Consider the following 21,395-nt stretch of genomic DNA (forward strand, 5'->3'; position numbering starts at 1 on the left):
CCAATTCTTGTACAAGCACAAAAATATAATTATCAAAGCAATTAAATTCTCTTTCCATCGTGATACAGAAAATACATTTTCATTATGAATTTGCAAAGTTGAAACTTGTATTATAAAATAATTTCGTTAGTATAAATCCTGACACAATTTGTTGGTTTTGAAATGGTGTTTCAAACAGAATTTAACTCCTAACACAATCTGTTGATTTTGAAATGGTGTTTCAAACAGGACTGTAAGATGGGTTCCCCCACTACCTAAGATTCATTTATTATATAGGTTTTATATTTTTGCTACGACAGTGAACAAATCATTAATCATGTAGATTTAGAAATAATATATACTTCTTAGAGATGTTTTAATTCAGTGTTATTTTTCTTTTTAATTATGTTCCTTTTCTTGATGGTTATTTATACGATCTGACTTTATTTGTAAAATAATTCCAGAACTGCATTGCTTTGAATACGTTATTTATATCCTTCTACTAAGTGTACCGTATATGTTTTTTCAGTTGAAAAGAATTGATGATAGTATCATATAGTATTTGTATACTGACGATTGTCACTTCATTTTAACACATTCATCCCTGTGGACACGTCTGAACTCTTCTCAAACTAAAGCCGGAGCAGTTCAGAATAAAATCCACGGAGTGAATGAGTTAAGATGTGCTAGTAGTAGCTGATTGAACTATTATTTCGACAACCAAGTTTGTGTACCATGGTCACATCAAGTTACCCATGTATCAAAATTATCACCCCATAATCTGTTTTTGCCATTTTAAACATATTTAATCAACAAGAATTAAACAATTTTTGGGTGTGATAAATTCTATTTGCTTCTGCATGCCATTATTGTATACTGCTGAAGGTAATCTGTGTTAACTTGTAAACTAAACGTCGCTTTTTTATATGATTCTTCTGATTAATTATTATAATCATATTTTTATATTGATCGTAGTTGTGCGTGACTACTAATAACCGTTTTATTTTTGTAATATATATATATACACTGTATATAATAATTCTGTATTAAAACGAAATAAGATGTTATAATCATAAACTGTCTAACCGTGTTGTTGTCACGTTTATTGTGATGTTTCCTTAATCCTTTTGATACATTCGAAAATAGATGTGCACGGTAGAGACCTTTTAGTTTGCATTCTGTTATTAAGACTCTATAACATTAAGTAGATTATGGCTGTTTGAAAATAATCTTCTTCCATGAATAACTGAATTACGGAAGAAAAATGATAACAATGTGAAGATTATAGAAAACACATGTATAAACTGAATTGTTAAGGACGTAATCATTTTATAATTAACAGCGATGTTGATTTCTTCAATTAGAAATGTGAAGTTAATTAGTGATCTTGATTGAATTATATTTAAACTGTTATATTTCCCGCCCTTTAAACTGTTACTACTATACATTCTCCTCCTCAAACCCCGCCCGTTTTTCTCTTTAATAAGACGTAATTATAATTTTCATTTTGAAGATTTGCCAAATGATTTGTTAAAAATAACGTTAATCAATTAAGAATTGAATATTCCCAATATATACATTTAACCAACGACTGCTAAAAGGCATAAATCTGTCATGAAAATATGACGCCGGTGATTTTTTTAATATTAACTGTCTGCAGATTGCTAATTTTCTGATTGAAAATATGATACAACAAAATAAAGCTAAACTAAGATTTACTATGTTTTGAATTGTAGACCTACCCAGAGTCCCAGCTAATTGTGGGCCGCAGGGTCTATCAGTGGTCTCGGCCCCTGCACCTGTAGTTCAGCGGCCGGAGCTGGCGTCCCGGTCCGAAATGGAATCACCCGGAGCACTGTCCATCACTAGAGTTGGCTCCAACCAGTCAATGCCGGAAAGTCAAGGAAGCTCAGCTCACCTACGGTCGACCAAGTCTCAGCGGATACGTGGGGCCACCAATAACCTCAGACTTCGGCAACTGGAACTTAGAGAAAACCATGCCGTGGTGTTTAGCTGAAAATTATAAAACCAAAATATTATGAAGTATTTATTTACATTCAGTATTAATGCCAAGAAAAAACTATTCTTGTTGGTTATGTGTGATGCGGTGAACTAATACTAACTAGTATTTTATTTGGTTCTTTACACTTCAAACCAGCTCGAGGAAAGTAGTGTAAGTGTGTACAGGACCACATTTACAGACACATGATACACATGTGTGTAGAGGGGAGGAGAGTGACCTCAGGAATTATCTTATGTAACAGAGTGCCTACTGATCTACTGCTGCGTACGTTTTGCTCTGTGTCTTTGTTATGGAGATCCTCCGTTACAGGACGAAACATTACCTTCGGCACACTCTGCAAGTCTGATGTGGACATTCTGTTCCATTTATGGAACTGTAGATATGATCTACACTAGTAAATACGGTCAATAATGAACAATTTCTGTGGGTGGTAGCTGCACTTCGGTCAATGGTGAAAGTTTGCTGCGGGGACGACATTTTAAGTGTGTGCCAGTACGTAATTGGAATTCATCACTTGTTTTTGTTAGATTGTAATGTTGCCTTGATGTCAGTTAAAATTGTATAAAAAGAGAAGAATAATGAATGAGAATTATCTAATAAAAATTCAGAAAAAGATGTTAATTTTCTCTTAAACAAAGATTCCATATGCCTCATTGATTTTAGTTTTTGAAATCATCTACATGATACGATTCATTTCTGATAAGCTGTGATATATACATTAAAAGCTCATCAGTATTGGGGATATAAGAGGTATTTCTGACATACTGTGATATATACATATATCTGTGTGAGTTTAAACATGACTTAATATTTATCAATCAAGATTAAAAACTTTATTTTAAATTTTCACTGAAATAGATTTTCATTATTACCTCAATTATTTATTAAATTGTATTTACTTTCTTTTTCATTGATATCATTAATATTTATTTTACGCTCTTATACCTGTGTTGTAGATGTGACAACATGCATTCATTGTTAATATTGCTTGTGTACTTAAGCAATCCATCGTGTTGTCATCAGCCTAGTGCCAATTTAATGAAGTTTACCTTAAGGTTGTGTGGTTACTGTGTAGTCATTAGACGGCGGTGATGGTATATAATGCATACAATGTATCAGGTTTCTAGTGTGTATTGTTTATGAAGTTCATTGGTTCATTTATATTTAAAAAGCATTGTCAATTCAATCAGTATTCCTACTGAAAATTTTCTTTTGTATGACATTGAGAACGATGGGAAAATTGAATTTTCAAGATTGAAGATTACAAAATTACAAAAAAAAAAAATCGGAAATAAGACAAACGAGATAAATTTCTATTTTCCCAAAAAAAACAGCATTGCACAAGTTAACTTGATATATATTATGCCATATACCAAACAAACCGGTGAGCTTAAAAATGCAAGATACTTTGATTGTCATAATAAACGTCATTGTCATTATTTGTTTATTTGTATGTCCTAATACAATAGACCCTTTGATAGGTAATACTATGCTTGCAGAAAAGGGTGTTTTTTGTATTTCCTTTCTTTGTCATGCATGAAATAAGTTATTTAAAAAGAAAAACAATTCTGGCACTTTTCAATTCACAAATGACATTTGTTAGGTTTCCTTCAAGCGAACACTAAACTGTATTATTCTTATTGTTTTAAGTCCCATGTGGTCTCAAGTTCACAATATTGTAGCTCTAAATTTTCTCGCTGAAATGAGATATTAGTGCTAGTGAACATACGAACACTTTATTTACACGTTTGTAATGCATTTCATCGAACCAGTGTGATATCCCATATTCAAATCAAACCCAGATATTATTTGCGTTGCATACAGTTCGGCCTTTGTTCAAAATTACACATTTCTACATAAACATACCAAGGTGAAGTTTCTCACTTCAGAAACTACAATTAATAGTATTGAACAATTGACAGTTTTACATTGATACAAAGGAGATTATAGTTTTAGGCTGTTTCCTAAAATGACCAGTGAGACCTTATTTCCTACCTTTAGTTAATATTGACAGTTACTTATATTGTACAGCTGTCCTTGTGTATTCGTGTTATCACCGAGGTGCCAAAACATATGCCTAAATAAAGTTTGGTTTTACACACTATTGTTTACAACTAAATGAAAAGGTTTGAACCTTAGTTTTATAGACGGATTTTAAACTTGAAGCTTTAAACTTATTATGCAGTAGCTTGTTCTAAATTACTTCTTGTTAAATTTGTCAACCACATTTCTTAATTGTTTAAATGCACTGAATTTTGAAGTTGAAGTTTCTTATGTAGATATCTTGTCCTTACGTTGGAAATATTTAAAGAACATTAAATGTCGATTTTAGATTGACATCATTCAATCTTTTTCTCTGTATCTCATTAAGTAAATTATTCTATTAAACTAAAAATTCCACATCTTTTGAATCGCTTCACTTGATGAAAAGTCTAAGACGTGCTTGTACATGTATTATGTCTGATAGAACTCTTGCAATTTACAACATAACTTGACAATAGTGACTGTCAATAAATCCAAATTTCCAAGTTTGATGTGAAAGTTTTGAATTTTCTGTTTAGAATATAAATGGTAATGGTGTCAAGTGGCGGCATGGTTGACCCATCTTGATTGTTGTATTTCAAAATTAGACAAATTGCTAACGTTATGTTAACTTTTATTTTGAGAGCATCACAATACAAAGCATGTAGCCATGTCCTTAACACATTATTGCCATGTAACTGTACACGTATATTCTGTACCTGACTTAATTAGTGTCAAATGCCATTCAATGTTTTACTAGAAAACACGATACAAAGTTTTAATAATAAACAGACATTGGTGATGACTAATATAATAGTTAAATATATATGTATTCTTCATGTGTGTAGGATTTTTGCTTCCTGTTATGAATTACTGTTATTGTTGAAATCTACTGTTAGTGTGCATATATATTTGGTAAACATCATTCGTGTTTTGATTATAAGCTTTATAATCAGCTCAGATGGATGGTTATAGATTTATTAATGTCTAATATCTCTTTTAATCACGTTTCCTTACGGTGTTTTATTACCATCATAAGTATGTTTGTTTTACATGTATCCGTCCATTTATCCATCTTTTTTATTTGTTCACGTTTCTTATTCCTATCTTACATTTGATTTAAACCTTATATGACAATATTGATATACCACTGAAATTTTTATCGTTTAAAACGAAGGCGTCTTATTCAATAAAATTATTTTTGATTCCAGATTTCAATGCCCACTTTATTTTAATTGTGTAGTATACGATAGGTTTGGATTTGAAACATTTGAGTAAGCAGGACAGCTAAAGACTCAAACGAATTAAGAAAATATATCAGAGTTTGTGATTCACGTCCTGAGATGTGTGAGTTTCTACAATTTTGTTATCCAGCCATTTTGCTTACTGTTCTTGTATGGTATTCTTGATCGGTCGTATTTCACCAACATTGGTACCACACTGAGAAATCCCGTTCTATCCTTTACCACGTACAGGTAGAAATGTATGCTAATCAAGGTGAAAGTAGTAATATATAGAGAACAATTATTTGATTTGTTTCAGGAATAAATAATCAAAATTGCACATTAATGTGAAATATTAGTTTTAGCTCGTCTTGAAAATATCAGAAATTATATATTTAAAATGATGTCAAACCTTACGATAAAATGACCGTGTTATTTTGTATTTAAGTTGTTTTCTGAATGTTCCTGCTGGTTCAGTTGACACCAGCTGTTTTGATTTTTGAAAGTGACATTATCTGGAACGGCAGGTGTGAATAAGTTATGTTATTTTTTTCTAGATTGTCTATAAACAGCATTTCAAGTGTAAATACTTACGTGTAGTTAACTGTTTCATCTTTGTATATGTCTATCTACTAAAATAGTGATATACAAAGTTTTTATATCATTTTATGATATTCAATAAAATATTTTGAACATCACTGACCTGATTTGTTTTATTACTTAAAACAAGATAGAGTGGTACCTGCGTGTTTGTGCTCAACACTTAACAAGCTGCCATTTTGTTTGTATACAATACCATAACTCCATAACATATGAACAAAAGGCTAAGGGAGCGCAAGTATGATTACGCATTTATTGAACTGAAAAGGGAGAAAACAATTCTTAAGTTCAGAAAATAAGAGTCAGGATAGTAAGATAATAAATAAATGAGATGAAAACGGGACACTGATACAAATCTCCGGACAAATTTTACAAAACAGTAAACTTTTGTAAAAACTTTATAATTCAAAATGTCCATCTGAATTGGAAATAAATGCTTTTGGTCAAAATACACATGGAATAATAAAGTTAATAGCTGAGGAAATAAGATCATGCGATGGGAAACGTACTAGAAAGTATGCAAAAGTGCACTAAAATACACTATGTAGAAGTCCCGGCGCCGATGGGTTATCGGTTGAATATTACTGAGTAGTTTGAAATCAATTAAAATAATAATTGATCAATTCATTAAATAAGGCATATTGGTTTTTAATCTCTTACTTTCATGAAACCAAAGACCCAGAGGGCCGGTATCGCTCACATTGTTTATTTAGTCAATTATCATATTAAAAATCTTACAATTTGAAATAGCAAAATTGAAAAATGACCGCATCATTTTTATAATTTTGAATCCCCACTCAATAAGGATGCTACCAATGCAATATGAGTGCTATCCAATACTTAATTTTTGAGAAGAAGTTGATTTTATTGAAATAGTCAATTTGACACGTGTCCCGGGTGTCGGCCCCACCATTTGTACAATTTTTGAATTCCCATCCCATTAGGATATTATCAATGCAATATGAGTGCTATCCAATGTTTAAATTCAGATAAGTCATTTATATGGAAATAGCCAAATTGACCCTTTTGGCCCCGCCCCTCAGGCCCGCAGGGGGGGGGTGTCAGCTCCACCATTTGTAAATTTCGAATCGCCACCCCTAAAGGATGTTACAAATGCTATATGAGTGATATGAGTGCTATCTAATGCTTAGTTTCAGAGAAGAAGTCGTTTATATTAGAATAGCCAAAACGACCCCTTCTGGCCCCATCACTCAGGCCCCCGGGGGTCAGCCCAATAATTTGTACAATTTTCAGTTAGTGCCCCATAAGGATGCTACCAGTCAAATTTCGTTAAATTCCGACCAGCGGTTATGAAGAGGAAGTCGATTGATGACGGACGGACGGACGCCGCGTTATCGCATCTAATATAGAAGTACTCTTGACTATATAAGTTTCTCCCACTCGCTATAATTTTTACTGTTACACTAATGAATTCAATCTGCCGTCTCAATAGTATGAGTATATCCATTCAATCCTCTCACAGTCTATTTACAAACTCTTTCTCTCCTGTCATGGTATTATTAACACTTTATCACTACCTCTCATTAATATAATTTCGATGTTACGAAAAATAAAATAAAACATATAACTCTCACAAATCAGGGGGGGGGGAGTGTGTTCGTGGAAAGAGACACGAGAATCCAGGTTTAAAGACCTTCTCGGTTCGTGGCATTGCTACCATTGTCAGAGCAATGCATCCACTGAAAATTCGTCACCACACATTCTAGATGTAATAAAATCATATCTTTTTATTAAATCAATAAATTTATTCGTTTTTTTTAAATCTTCAGTATATAAATTTAAAAAATGGAACAGCTTTTCAAAATTAAAACATTAATGTGTTTCACAGAGCTAGTATTTGGAATTTCACTAAGAATTTAGTTCCATTTTTTCAACAAAGTTTCGCGTAATTACCTGATTTTTTTTCTTCTACTAAAATGAGCCCAATCGGCTTACGTTATATAGAAATTGTTATGAAATTCATAAAAAAAACATTTGACTAGTCGTACAATACTTAGGTCCATTGTTATTGACAATATGCACACATACCTGAGAAGCGATCCCTTTGGGTTTATCCATTGTAGACTAGTGATATTTTGCACACATATATATCACAGATTTGGATAGAGCCAAGTTGACCAAAAGTCATACCAGAGTCTATTGGTATTACTGATGTCAATTGTCGTGTAGCATGTAAATTTGAACCATATATGAAATCATTACATTACAGTGGAAAAGTTCACAAGGATCTCTATATATTACAGTCACCAAATAACCATGTCACTATGTTAACTAGTATCTATAGCAGGATGCACATCATAAACTGTATTAACTTCGGCGTCATGTTAAAAGTTTCTTCGAAAATGACAATAGGAAAGAAAACAGCATTACATTTAAATCAATAGAACAAGACTACAATTGTGTATGTTTGTTTTTTCATTCTGGTTCTTTCTCGTTAAGTATATCTCTTCATCAGCATGCGTGCCTGCCTCATCGGGACGTGTTCCCGGTTGGCGAAGAAAAACTTCCAGCACATGGAGGCCTGGTCATCTCCACTGTCGGTCTTGTACCTGCCGTTCAAATTGACGTGGCTACATGCGTTGTACCACCAAGCACCTAGGCGGTAGATGGCGCAGTTTCCATCTAGTTTTTTGTCATTATCGCGATCCTTTGTGGTGAACACATGTCCATTAACATAGTCCATTCCATCGCCTTGTTGTAAAATAAACATACACTGATTTTTTAATGATTTTAGCTGTTATTTCTACCTTGGTATGTTTCAATTAATTTTTAAAATTAAAATTTCTGTATTAAAGATGGATGGACTTCCGTAAAAATACAGAACGATTAAACCTTAATTAATTGCGAAATTTCTCTCCTATTAATAAATATTCTAACAGAATATACAGAAATGTCTCTATCGACAGTAAAAACAATCAGAGTTGTATAATAAACAGAATCTGTAAAAGTTTACAGAAAACGCCGAAGGTTTCCGATTAATTTTTTGTGACTCACTTGTGTTACCAGAGAAACCACCAATCGTTAATCTGTAATTGTCAGATTCACTAGAAATTTGAAACAAGGAGTACTCGGCTATTCCTACAGTCCCATCCCAGGCCTCAAGCTCTATTCTCAGTTTGTATGACGAAAATACCATCATTGAATGGATGTTTTCATTTCCTGAAAAAAAAAACCCCAATAATGTCGGTATTATATATTGATACTTTAATATTTCGCGATTATTTTTCAGAATGTATTTAAATGTGCCCGGGGTTCTTTACCTAGCCAAAAGTTGCCGGTCAGATCACCAAACCCTGTCTTGTATTCGCTCCAGTTTCTGAAGAAGTCAACGCTGCTGTTTCTCCGGGTGTGTAACACCTAAATAGATAGGATAATATGAGTTACTTTCAATATTAAGAGTTGGTAAAAATTAACTGAATTTAAATGAATACTATTTAAATAAGAAAAAAAGTCTTAAGATACGTTAAATTCAATTTTATTGATGCCGTTCGCCACGAATTATGTTCAGAGCAAAACTGCTCAATGAAGGTTATTAAAGATAAAACATCTAATGTAAAAAAGATAATTTGAAATCAAAAGGCACAGTGCAAACATTTAAAAAAAAATTCGTAATTTGTTTACAACTGAGACAAGAAACTTTAATTTACATTCCAGTGGCCTTGCTCGGCGTCCATATCACATAGTATGTTGAAGCAGCGCCCCGTTTTTGTGGTGATTTTGTGAATGATTGTACTGCACTGGGGGTTGACATCGGAACAGTCTATTGGGCCTTTTGAACAAAATGACATTATACACCAAACTAAAAAAGGAACTGACGATTAATTATTTCACTATTTAAACGCGTACGATATTGTGATTTTATTAAATTGTTTCCTAAGATATTGAGTTTTGTACACCCGTTTTATTTTATTTTTATTTAATTTGGTTTGATAGTGAGTGACCCATTATTAAATACTTGAAAGACAAAACAACATTCTTAACTCCGACAGTTTGATCCTAGCTTTCTATTATACCATATTGTGGCTCATCATTTTAGTGGTATACTTTATACTTTTTAATCTAGCAATAACTATTGTGGTAATCGCACTGACATTTGGTCAAGGTGACCAGTCAGCAGTAAAACATATTGTGCCAATATGAATTAAAGTTCCTTTGATTTGATAATGAGAAACAGAAAAAACTAAGCACTCCAGAATAAAGATAATCTTACTCATTACATAAACGTCTCCGGATTTACGTAGGATGGTTTCCTGGTCATGGAGCGTACACAGTCCGGATGTATTGTCGTACGAGGCCACCTTTCTCTGATTGGTCAGTCCTGACATCAGACATTGTGATAAGGAGGAGACTGTAGTATTGGTCCCTCCTGCAGCCTCCAGATAACACATGTCTATTGTTGGTAGTAGTACCCAGTGCTGAGTCAGGTTGGCTGGTGACGGTGTTCCACCTACTATAACCCATTCAGTTTATACTTTAATTGGAACTGATATTCTATAAATATGATATTTTAGTTACCGATTTCTCGAAATAAACTTTTCTCCTCATATTGCATGTGTCAAATTGACTAAAGTTATGGTTTTTCACTAAAGCATTGATGCCACTATTTTATATTTCATCAGGGCATGAAAGAAATTTTGTTTTCACACTGCGTAGCGTCATTTTCGGATTTTGAAGAAAAAGAATTGGCCAATCAGAAAGTCGGATTAGGTTTGAAAACAAAGAAAAATTATATATTTAAGTTTGTTTCGAGAAATCGGGGTAAGGTCAATGCATAAACAACAGCAGGTAATAATTATAATTAAGTTAGGATAAATAACAGAATCTGCAGACGCAATATGTCTGGCGAATCCTATAAACTGTATTACATGTGATATTTTCTTTCGTGTCTTTTATCAGGGAAATAAACAATTCCCGAAGATGTCTACAGAGAGAAAAATATAAAGATAAATACAACCAACATAGTCACAAGATGGCTACATTCTCAAATATAATTCAAAAGACAAGTTATAAGCTAGAACAAATTTGGAAGACCCTAGAAAACACCTGAAATTTACAACAAAGGTATCAAGCTTTGTGGATACCATCACATTAATGTAGGTCAGTCCGGGTCACGTAACCATCACCTAAATGTAGGTCAGTCCGGGTCACGTTACCATCACATAATGTAGGTCAGTCGGAGTCACGTTACCATCACATAAATATAGGTCAGTCGAGGTCACGTTACCATCACATAAATGTAGGTCAGTCCAGGTCACGTTACCATCACACATGTAGATCAGTCCAGGTCACGTTACCATCACATTAATGTAGGTCAGTGCGGGTCACGTTACCATCACATAAATGTAGGTCAGTCCCGGTCACGTTACCATCACACATGTAGGTCAATCCAAGTCACGTTATGTTACAATAAGGTACTTCAGCGGAACTACACGGCAGTACAAAATAACACTTCAACATAACCGCGCTGTAACACAAACAAGCTCCTCCAGATCCTTATAAACACAATGGGTTCTCTGTCATCAAAATAAATATTCTCTTTTTTGATAAAGAACATTGTATTTTACTGTCATTGATTAATATAATCAAATGATTCGTAATTACTGATCCACAAGATTAAGTTCTTGTTCAATTTGTATTTTATCCTAGAGTAACATATCGAATGGAGACAATTGATTAAACATACTTAAATAAACTAGTAAAAGTGGAATCAAACCACTATTGATTTATGAGGCACTAATTCATAGAAAACATATTCCTGCACTATAATAGCGGCGTAAATGGGGGGAGGGGCAAAATAACTCAAGATGCCCCCCATCCCCTTCGATCTTGACTATTCAATTCCCTACGAAAAAATTACTATTAAGAATGGCTGAGATGAGTTTTACGATGTCTTTTTATGATTTTAAAGCTTTCTTGGTAACTTTTCGAAAAATAACATTGGTTAATTGATATTGCAGATTGAAAGTTACCTACATTCAGAAATTATATACTGTAAATGTCGTCATATCTTTACGCAAAAATGTACTGTATTATTTGCCAAACACGGCCGAGTCTTTGGTGATTTTCCGACTACACTGCGATTATAAATGGTAGGTTTGGATCATTTGTACTAATGAAAACGCATTGTTAAAAGTGAAAATTGAATGTAGAAATGTGCTCTTTAATTAAAATCTTTTTTTTTTACCCATCGAAAATGTCAATAACGGTTTCCATGCATATGTTGTGGTGCATATGTAACAAACCCAAAACCCATTCTCGCAGGTTTTAAGGCGTTTCAGAACTCAGAAGCTTGATTCTTCTGTTGCTGTTGTAATTTATTATCAATATACCGGTAAAGAATATATATTCTAGTCTAGTTTTTAGCCTTACAGTCATTTTATTCCGTTGGGACACATTTAGCCTAGAGTAATGGCTTTGGCCTCGTCGCATTTGACAGATAACAAATAATTTAAAGCTTAAGAGTCTACATTCCATAACGAGTACATTGTACCGTATCGTGAACAGTGTTATAACACCTATGGGAAAAGATAATGAATAATTGGATTTGGCACGATTTGCTTTCCCGATAATAACTAATTAACAACAATTATTTTTATTAAGTTTTTTATTTACAGTTTATTTACAGTATGGAAAATATGCATATGAAAGATGTACTATAGTCATTTTATCGGTGAGAATGCATATAAATATGGTAATGGTGATATTTAATCAGGTTTCATTGTCCTGGTGATGAACCGGACTTTCTTCAACAATTTTCACTACCTTGTTAATTAATTTTTTTTTTTCTAAGAAATTAAATAACTCCACAAATGGATTTTACAAACCCCACGATTATCACTTTCTAGCTAGTGAAATTCATAAAGATAGTTACGTCGACTCATATGGGGAGGGTTTAGTCTCGCTGAAGTCTCACTTCACCCGTTTTTGTGATATGGTTGTACATGTACATGTATATACATTTGATAGCAATGTGATACATCCTATATGGAGAATTTTGATTTAAGTTTTAATTTTTAAATGGGTAAGAGGTTACAATTTCGGAGTCCTCCGGAAGCGCGTCTTGACCGGAAATGCTAGCATAACTTGAAGCAAAATCAATGGTGTGGATTCAGACAAAATTTAATTTAATGAAAACATTGCCGGATTGACCTACATAAATCAACTAGATTATTTTGCCATTGTAATATAACTCTTCAGTTTAAGTAAGGTTTAAATATGTAGTTTTGGGCTAAAAATCAACATAATTTGCAAAAGGTATTTTGCTGTAGTTACCATTTTACATGAAGATTTGTTTTCAAAGAATACATTGCTTTGGTCAATTCTGCAAACATTCAAACTGATCAGACAATCCGGGTGGAATATATTGCAAATTGAGTATCGAATGTAACGTGACGCTACCCAAATTGGTACACTTTTTGAAGAAAATTATTTAAATTTTCTTACATGTACATGTGCTTGAATCCAGATTTTTTTTTTACATTCAACAGGTTAGCGTACCCAAAATGGTATACCTTCTAAGTTTGATTTGATTAAAATACGTCTAAACATGATAAAAAAAGTTTGAATACATTTAAGGAAAGTTCAAACATTTTTTACTTGATTAAAGCCACATATCTGTCAAAAATATCCTATTCAGCAATTGTTTTCCGTGTTTTAAAATATACGGTGTTTTAAGGGTGTCGCACGACGTTTCCCGGTTTTTTTTCAGAATTTCATTATTTTCATTTTTAAACGCGAACGAATACGACATATACAAATGCCACAGTTCCTGTTAATCACCTTAATTTTAGTTCAGAGTATTAACTGAAAATTCTACTTCATATATATCAAAAGTGTACCAATTTGGGTAGCGTACCAATTTGGGTAACGTCACGTAATGGTTGAAACGATGAAATACCAGTTAAATAACATATTTCGTCAAAAATGTATCCTTTCTGTTAACAATAGATCAAGAATGGTATCCTATTTACCAAAATTTATATTTGCCTATATTTAGTATACAATATGCCCAACCTAAATCCAATTAGATAATTTGAAGAAATTTATTAATCTATCTCAAAATAAAACCATAGCAAAAGGGGACGAGGCAAGCATGTTTAGTTTGAGAACAGATTTTACACTGACTTATAAATACACTTATAATATAATTAGTTTATTCCACAAAATATAGCTGACTAGTGTTGGTAGATAGAGAGAGACAGCTAGACAGAGAGGTTGAGGGAGAAACATAGAGGAGCTTACACCTTGTGTGTGGTCCCATTTTGGGCCACACAGCGACCATGTCTGTACATATACTGTCCTTGTAAAAAGTAAATGTAAAATAATGAAATGTCGACAGAACGACAAATTTACACACCACAACAACAGGAAAATATGGAATCAAAGAAGTTAACATCGCTATAAAAAAATACCTTCAAAAAAATCATTTTATTGTACTGGCGCCGTGACCTGCGATGGGACCTAGGTTTTGCAGAGCCCACAACTTTATGTATAATAAAATGTAATGTATAATGTTTATTTTTCTTTTCAAAATCTATATTTACATCTTTTCTTAATATGTTCTTCAATTAACTCATATAAGATCTCAATATGATGTTACTTTTTACTACAGATTTAGGAAAAATTTAAAAATAAGTTATTTTACACACACGCAAAAGGATGATAGTTGTTCTAAGCAAATATCAATCTAGTAAGGTATTGTAATGCATATTATTCTTAATTGTATATGCTTACAATACACTCCTTCATCTTACTTCACTAGGTAGATATACCACTATTTTTTATTTTTAATTGATGTTATCTTTTTCCTAAACTTAAAGTTTTGACAACTTTTTCTTAAGTTATATTATGGTAATTTAATGTTATTGATATGTTAAATACTTTTTGTTTTAAACTATTTTTTATTTACACAAATACACTTTTTTAATACAAAACATATATTTAAACCTCTGGAAATGTTCTGCTGACATGGTCTAACATACAGTTTTAAAAGTAATTAGAACTTCCAGTTTGTCTGAGAACAATATAGGCTGATGAGCTTCCTCTTTAAGGCCCATTGTCTAGACATTAATGACATATTTACATTCATATATATAATTCGCGTTGGGAGGAATACCCGATGCAGTTTAATGTCGGGCACTCAAAAGTTTTTTATGTTTCTCACAACGTTTACATACACAAATACACAATATGGAACTTACCCCGTAAGATGATTTTCATTTCATTGTGTTTGTAAGATCTTAGCCTGAATGGAGTGCAAGATTTTACGGCTTGATGATTAAGACGGTATGACGTCAGCACAAGCATTTTTTTCCCATTAACTTCATTTTTATACAGCACAAGTTTGAACAATACTAGTTCAGGTTTCCTTTTTGGATTTAATAACTAAATGGATTCCTATGCTTATGAACTCTGATCATCCTTTATTATACAAAATCAAAATATTTAAATATTCTAAACAATTACTATTAGATATTTAAAATATAATTAAACAATTACCTGTATTACATATGTTTTACTCTGGGCAAATGTACAATTAATTTTTATAGCATTTTTTTTTACGGATTGGTTTATATCTAAATATCATTCATAATACATTTGTAAACAGACACTTGGTAGTTTGTATATATTGGTCATTTTATAACTGATATATCAACTAACGTTTATAAGATATACAAAAACACTGTGCCCAATTATATTATTATTATTATTATATCAATATTATTCAATATCAATGATATTACATCATGTACATTTATAACTGATAACTGACAAGAAACATATGATGTTCTATTGTAACTAGACACTGTTATATATATACCTGATTAATTAGAGAATATTTTTCCATCATTATTAATAGAACAGATTTTCTTAAGCAATCTAACAATATATTGCTATAACTTTATATACGCTGTGACTTATTCATGATTATGACGTTGTTCTATAATTTTTCATATTGAAGTTCTTTTACCATTTGATACAATGTAAGATATACACACACATTTAAATATAATAATTTGAGGAATGCCCAATGCAGTTTTATGCTGGGTTCACATAAGTTGAAATATATTCCTCTTGCGTTATTTACACAACATTGCTACATTTATTACTTACACAACAACAAAGAACTTCCTTTGAATTATATTATTACATTAATTTTACCAGTCTTAGTCTAATTAAACACAAGGCATCATGCTAGTGTTTTAAAACGATATGACGTTGACCTAACGCTTTTCATTTGTTTTCATTTTTTTTTATTCTTATAACAGCATAATTATCATAAAAATATCGAAGTCATGTAGATTTTGTCCAATCATAGAGTCAGTTTTCGTACGTTCTTTAAGTCAATTGTACATTATCTAAAATTATTAATCTTCTTATGATAACATCGCTATAAAAAAAAACCTTCAAAAAAATCATTTTCATTGTACTAGGCGCCGTGACATAATTTGCGATGGGACCTGGTTTTGCTGAGCCCACAACTTTATGTATAATAAAATGTAATGTATAATGCATTTTTCTTTTCAAAATCTATTTTACATCTTTTTCAATATGTTCTTCAATTAACTCGAATATAAGATCTATATCTATTTATGTTACTTGAAACTACAGTTTAGGAATATATTTAAAAATAAGTTATTTTTAGCACACGCAAAAGGATGATAGTTGTTCTAAGCAAATATCAATCTAGTAAGGTATTGTATTCGCATATTATTTTAATTCTATATGCTTACAATACATCCTTCATCTTATTCACTAGGTTATATGTAAATAATGAATTACTTGCATTTTTCAAACGTTGATTTATCTTTTTTGCCTAAACTTAAAGATTTGATCGTTTTTCTTAAGTTATATTATGGTAATTTAATTTTATTGATATGTTAAAAATACTTTTTGTTTTAAATTCTGTTTTTTTTTTTTTTCATTATATACAGAAGATTTTATACAAAACGAAAGCAAATATATTTAAATTGGAAATTTCGCTCAAATGGTCTAACATACAGTTTTTGAAAAGTAATTAAACTTCCAGTTTGTTGAGACTATAGGCTGATGAGTTCCTACTTTTTTACCCATTGGAATTATTAATGACATATTTACATTCATATATTATTCACTTACGTTGGGAGGAATACTGATGCAGTTTCATTCACTTCACTCAAAAGTGACGTCACAATGTTGTTTAATACACAAATTTACAAATATGGAACTTACCCCGTAAGATGATTTATTTTTATTTACATTGTGTTTGTAATCTTAGCCTGAATGGAGTGCAAGATTTTACTTGATGATTAAGACGGTTATTACGTCAGCATATCGCATTTTTTGCCCGATTAACTTCACTTTTATACAGCAAAAGTTTGAACAATACTAGTTCAGGTTTTTTGACAATTCATTCTAAGAAAAAAAAATTTACATATATCGAACAATAACCCATAATGAAAACGCTTATCAGTCAACGTGAATTTTTCACAGTGAAAAATGAAAAAGGCTGAAGTGAAAATTTGCATGTTTAAATACACAAAAAGACAATGTTTTACAAAAGTTAAGTAATTACACTATCATTGATTTTGCTGTTTTCGTAAATTGCAACTCGTTGTCTCAGAACAATTGGAATTATGAAGATACCTATTACATATTTTTATTATTATTATTATTATAATGTAATTAATTACAAGCTAACCGATACTTATATTATACATATTCGCATTGGTTCTTAGGTAGTTCAATAACGTGCAAATATACACACACATTTATATAACAATAATGACAATAAAAAAGCTAACCGAATTTTATAACGATTTATAATTATACGATTCATTTTTACAAAAAAAACAATGGGCAGCCACTTGATTGAAACGTTACAATGTTTAACGTTATTTGTTTCATATCAAAACGTCTCCTATACATTTAAAATGACATACGTATCAATTTCACTTAAACGTTTCTGTCATAGAATTAGCCTGATGCGTTTTGTGTTTTGGCCGAGGTGACGCGAAAATTTCAATTGTATGGTCTCGGAGTAGCGTTGTGACTGCTGCGTGTTTTTGACACATGTCATAGTCTCATATGCTTAACCTGTGCGAAAACAGAGTATATCTAGATTTAATTGTGCCCATAAAAAGTTACATAACATAATAGGACACAATCGAGAGAATTTCTCGGGTAGCGATAGGCCAAGACGTCTCCTTGCAGGCGGTATATGGGATTTGAGCAAATGATCTAGTACGGATTGAAATAAGTTATTATTATTATTATTATATCAATATTATTCAATATCAATGATATTACATCATGTACATTTATAACTGATAACTGACAAGAAACATATGATGTTCTATTGTAACTAGACACTGTATATATATATACCTGATTAATTAGAGAATATTTTCCCATCATTATTAATAGAACAGATTTTCTTAAGCAATCTAACAATATATTGCTATAACTTTATATACGCTGTGACTTATTCATGATTATGCCGTTGTTCTATAATTTTTCATATTGAAGTTCTTTTACCATTTGATACAATGTAAGATATACACACACATTTAAATATAATAATTTGAGGAATGCCCAATGCAGTTTTATGCTGGGTTCACATAAGTTGAAATATATTCCTCTTGCGTTATTTACACAACATTGCTACATTTATTACTTACACAACAACAAAGAACTTCCTTTGAATTATATTATTACATTAATTTTACCAGTCTTAGTCTAATTAAACACAAGGCATCATGCTAGTGTTTTAAAACGATATGACGTTGACCTAACGCTTTTCATTTGTTTTCATTTTTTTTTATTCTTATAACAGCATAATTATCATAAAAATATCGAAGTCATGTAGATTTTGTCCAATATAGAGTCAGTTTTCGTACGTTCTTTAAGTCAATTGTACATTATCTAAAATTATTAATCTTATATCAAATTTACATTGGAACATATGACAAATCGTTGTGATGTCAATACAATTGAGAATGTATGTGCAGATGTATAGGTACCAGAAATATGATAACTTTTATTATTAAATTTATTATTAACTTAATTACAAGCTAACCGATACTTACATTATATATATAATTGGCTTCTTAGGTAAAATATATGTTTTCGTTTAAATATCACATACAGTGTAGATCTATATAACAATAATGACAATAAAAAAGCTAACCGAATTTTATAACATATATATAATATATACAATTCATTTTTCACAAAAAAATAATACGGGCAGCCACTTGAAACGTTACATGATGATATACACGTGCATATCAAAAGATCTCCAATACTTTTAAAATGACATACGTATCAATTCACTAGTAAACGTTTCTGTCATAATATGCGTGCCTCTGTGTTTTGGCCGAGGTGATCAATATTGCATTTTACGGTCTCGGAATAGCAGTTGGGACTGCTTGTTTTACACATGTTCATAGAAATTTAACTGTCGAAAACAGATATATCTAGATTTAATATCCCATAAAAAGTTACATAATATAAGACCACAATCGAGAGCATCGTGGGTAGCGATAGGCCAAGGACGTCTCCTTGCAGGCAGTGTATGGGATTCGCAAATTATTTAGTCTAGATGAAATAAATGATTATTCTAATTACTGGTTTATGTAAATAATGAATGTACTTGCAATATTTCCAACGTTGGACATTTTTATTTTGCTATAATTAATATCGATGCTGCTATCGTTTTTGCGATGAGATTAGATGAGGAGGTTTTGCAGAGTTATCTCTGTTTTCCCTGTCGACACCAAAATAAAACTTGTATTGTAAGATAGTGACCGGGCATTCTGTTTATCCTGTAACTTTTTCATTATACATACAGAAGATGGTATTCAAAACGAAAGCAAATTGTCTGTTATTTACACGATTTCGCTCAAAGCGAAACGCTTCTTTGATGATCAAGAAAAGTTGCATTCACTAAACCGAATGAGTGTGTACTCCTTTTTACCACCGTGGGAATTATGTAAGCGACGTCATTCCGGTGATTGTGACGTCACTGTTTGGCGGGACTGACTGCCGTTTCATTCACTCCTACTAAAAGTGACGTCACTGGAATGTTGGGGATCAAGTCAACAAATTTAGAAATTGAATAAAACGAAAGAAATTAAACGTTTATTTACTGATATCGTAATATTTTCCTATTGCAACTATTACAGGAAATTCTTATTATCCGATATCGGGTTTTGTGCCCGACTAATGTCGATATTACAGCTGAAAATGCATTGTTTCTTGATATATATTCCGCTCCTTTTGTTGATTTTAAATTCGTAAAATGAACTTAACCCGCAAAGGGCGTCAGAACGCTTGTTTTCAACGTGAATAAACACCGTAGTGATAAAGACCTTCCAAGTGAAAATTTGCATCAGGGAAATTGGGACACAAAAAGACAATTTTCTCCAAAAGTAAGTAAGTTACACTACATTAATTTTGCTGGAACATTTAAAAAAATCGTTCTGATTTCAGAACAATTGGAATTATGAAGATACCTCTTACAGTATTTTTATTATTATTATTATATATAATGTAAGTTAATTACAAGCTAACCGATACTTATATTATACATATAATTGGCTTCTTAGGTAAAATATGTGTTTTCGTTTAAATATCACACACATTGTATATAACAATAATGACAATAAAAAAGCTAACCGAATTTTATAACATATATATAATATATATAATTCATTTTTCACAAAAAAAAACAATACGGGCAGCCACTTGAAACGTTACATGATGATATACACGTGCATATCAAAACGTCTCCTATACTTTAAAATGACATACGTATCAATTCACTAGTAAACGTTTCTGTCATAATATGCGTGCCTCTGTGTTTTGGCCGAGGTGACCAAATTTTCATTTTATGGTCTCGGAATAGCAGTTGGGACTGCTTGTTTTACACATGTTCATAGAAATTTAACTGTCGAAAACAGATATATCTAGATTTAATATCCCATAAAAAGTTACATAATATAGGACCACAATCGAGAGAATCTCGGGTAGCGATAGGCCAAGGACGTCTCCTTGCAGGCGGTATATGGGATTTGCAAATGATCTAGTCTAGATGAAATAAATGATTATTCTAATTACTGGTTTATGTAAATAATGAATGTACTTGCAAAGTTTCCAACGTTGGACACTTTTATTTTGCTATAATTAATATCGATGCTGCTATCGTTTTTGCGATGAGATGAGATGAGGAGGTTTTGCAGAGTTATCTCTGTTTTCCCTGTCGACACCAAATATAAAACTTGTATTGTAAGATAGTGACCGGGCATTCTGTTTATCCTGTAACTTTTTCATTATACATACAGAAGATGGTATTCAAAACGAAAGCTTAATTGTCTGTTATTTACACGATTTCGCTCAAAGCGAAACGCTTCTTTGATGATCAAGAAAAGTTGCTCATTCACTAAACCGAATGAGTGTGTACTCCTTTTTTACCACCGTGGGAAATTATGTAAGCGACGTCATTCCGGTGATTGTGACGTCACTGTTTGGCGGGACTGACTGCCGTT

At 31.9% G+C, this 21,395-nt stretch overlaps 2 protein-coding genes across 11 annotated transcripts in view; one reads left to right on the forward strand and one right to left on the reverse strand.

The window, feature by feature from the left end:
* The window catches only part of LOC138332867 (tubulin polyglutamylase ttll6-like), a 47,594-nt gene extending 41,649 nt beyond the window's left edge, over positions 1-5,945 (forward strand). For all 10 annotated transcript variants that reach the window (XM_069280845.1, XM_069280846.1, XM_069280841.1 and 7 more), the window contains one exon: positions 1,716-5,945. In XM_069280845.1, coding sequence (XP_069136946.1) covers positions 1,716-1,996 — 281 coding nt within the window. In that variant the 3' untranslated portion in view covers positions 1,997-5,945. The remainder of the gene's footprint in view (positions 1-1,715) is intronic.
* Positions 5,946-8,302: 2,357 nt separating this feature from the next.
* Positions 8,303-10,256, reverse strand: LOC138334023 (ficolin-3-like). Its single transcript, XM_069282742.1, has 5 exons — positions 10,106-10,256; positions 9,516-9,637; positions 9,129-9,225; positions 8,863-9,027; positions 8,303-8,559 (listed from the first exon to the last, which is right to left on the reverse strand). The coding sequence occupies exons 1-5, from the start codon at positions 10,254-10,256 to the stop codon at positions 8,303-8,305; spliced, it is 792 nt and encodes a 263-aa protein (XP_069138843.1).
* Positions 10,257-21,395: the final 11,139 nt, after the last annotated feature.

Source organism: Argopecten irradians, chromosome 10, assembly GCF_041381155.1.
Source record: "Argopecten irradians isolate NY chromosome 10, Ai_NY, whole genome shotgun sequence".
NCBI classification, from domain to species: domain Eukaryota; kingdom Metazoa; phylum Mollusca; class Bivalvia; order Pectinida; family Pectinidae; genus Argopecten; species Argopecten irradians.

Coding starts and splice junctions, on each gene's coding strand:
- LOC138334023 (XM_069282742.1), bottom strand. CDS start 10,256: ATGTGTTATCTGGAGGCTGCAGGAGGGACCAATACTACAGTCTCCTCC. Junction 9,638..10,105: donor TGACCAGGAAACCATCCTAC/GTAAATCCGGAG, acceptor TTTGTTCAAAAG/GCCCAATAGACTGTTCCGAT. Junction 9,028..9,128: donor GACCGGCAACTTTTGGCTAG/GTAAAGAACCCC, acceptor TTTTTTTTTCAG/GAAATGAAAACATCCATTCA.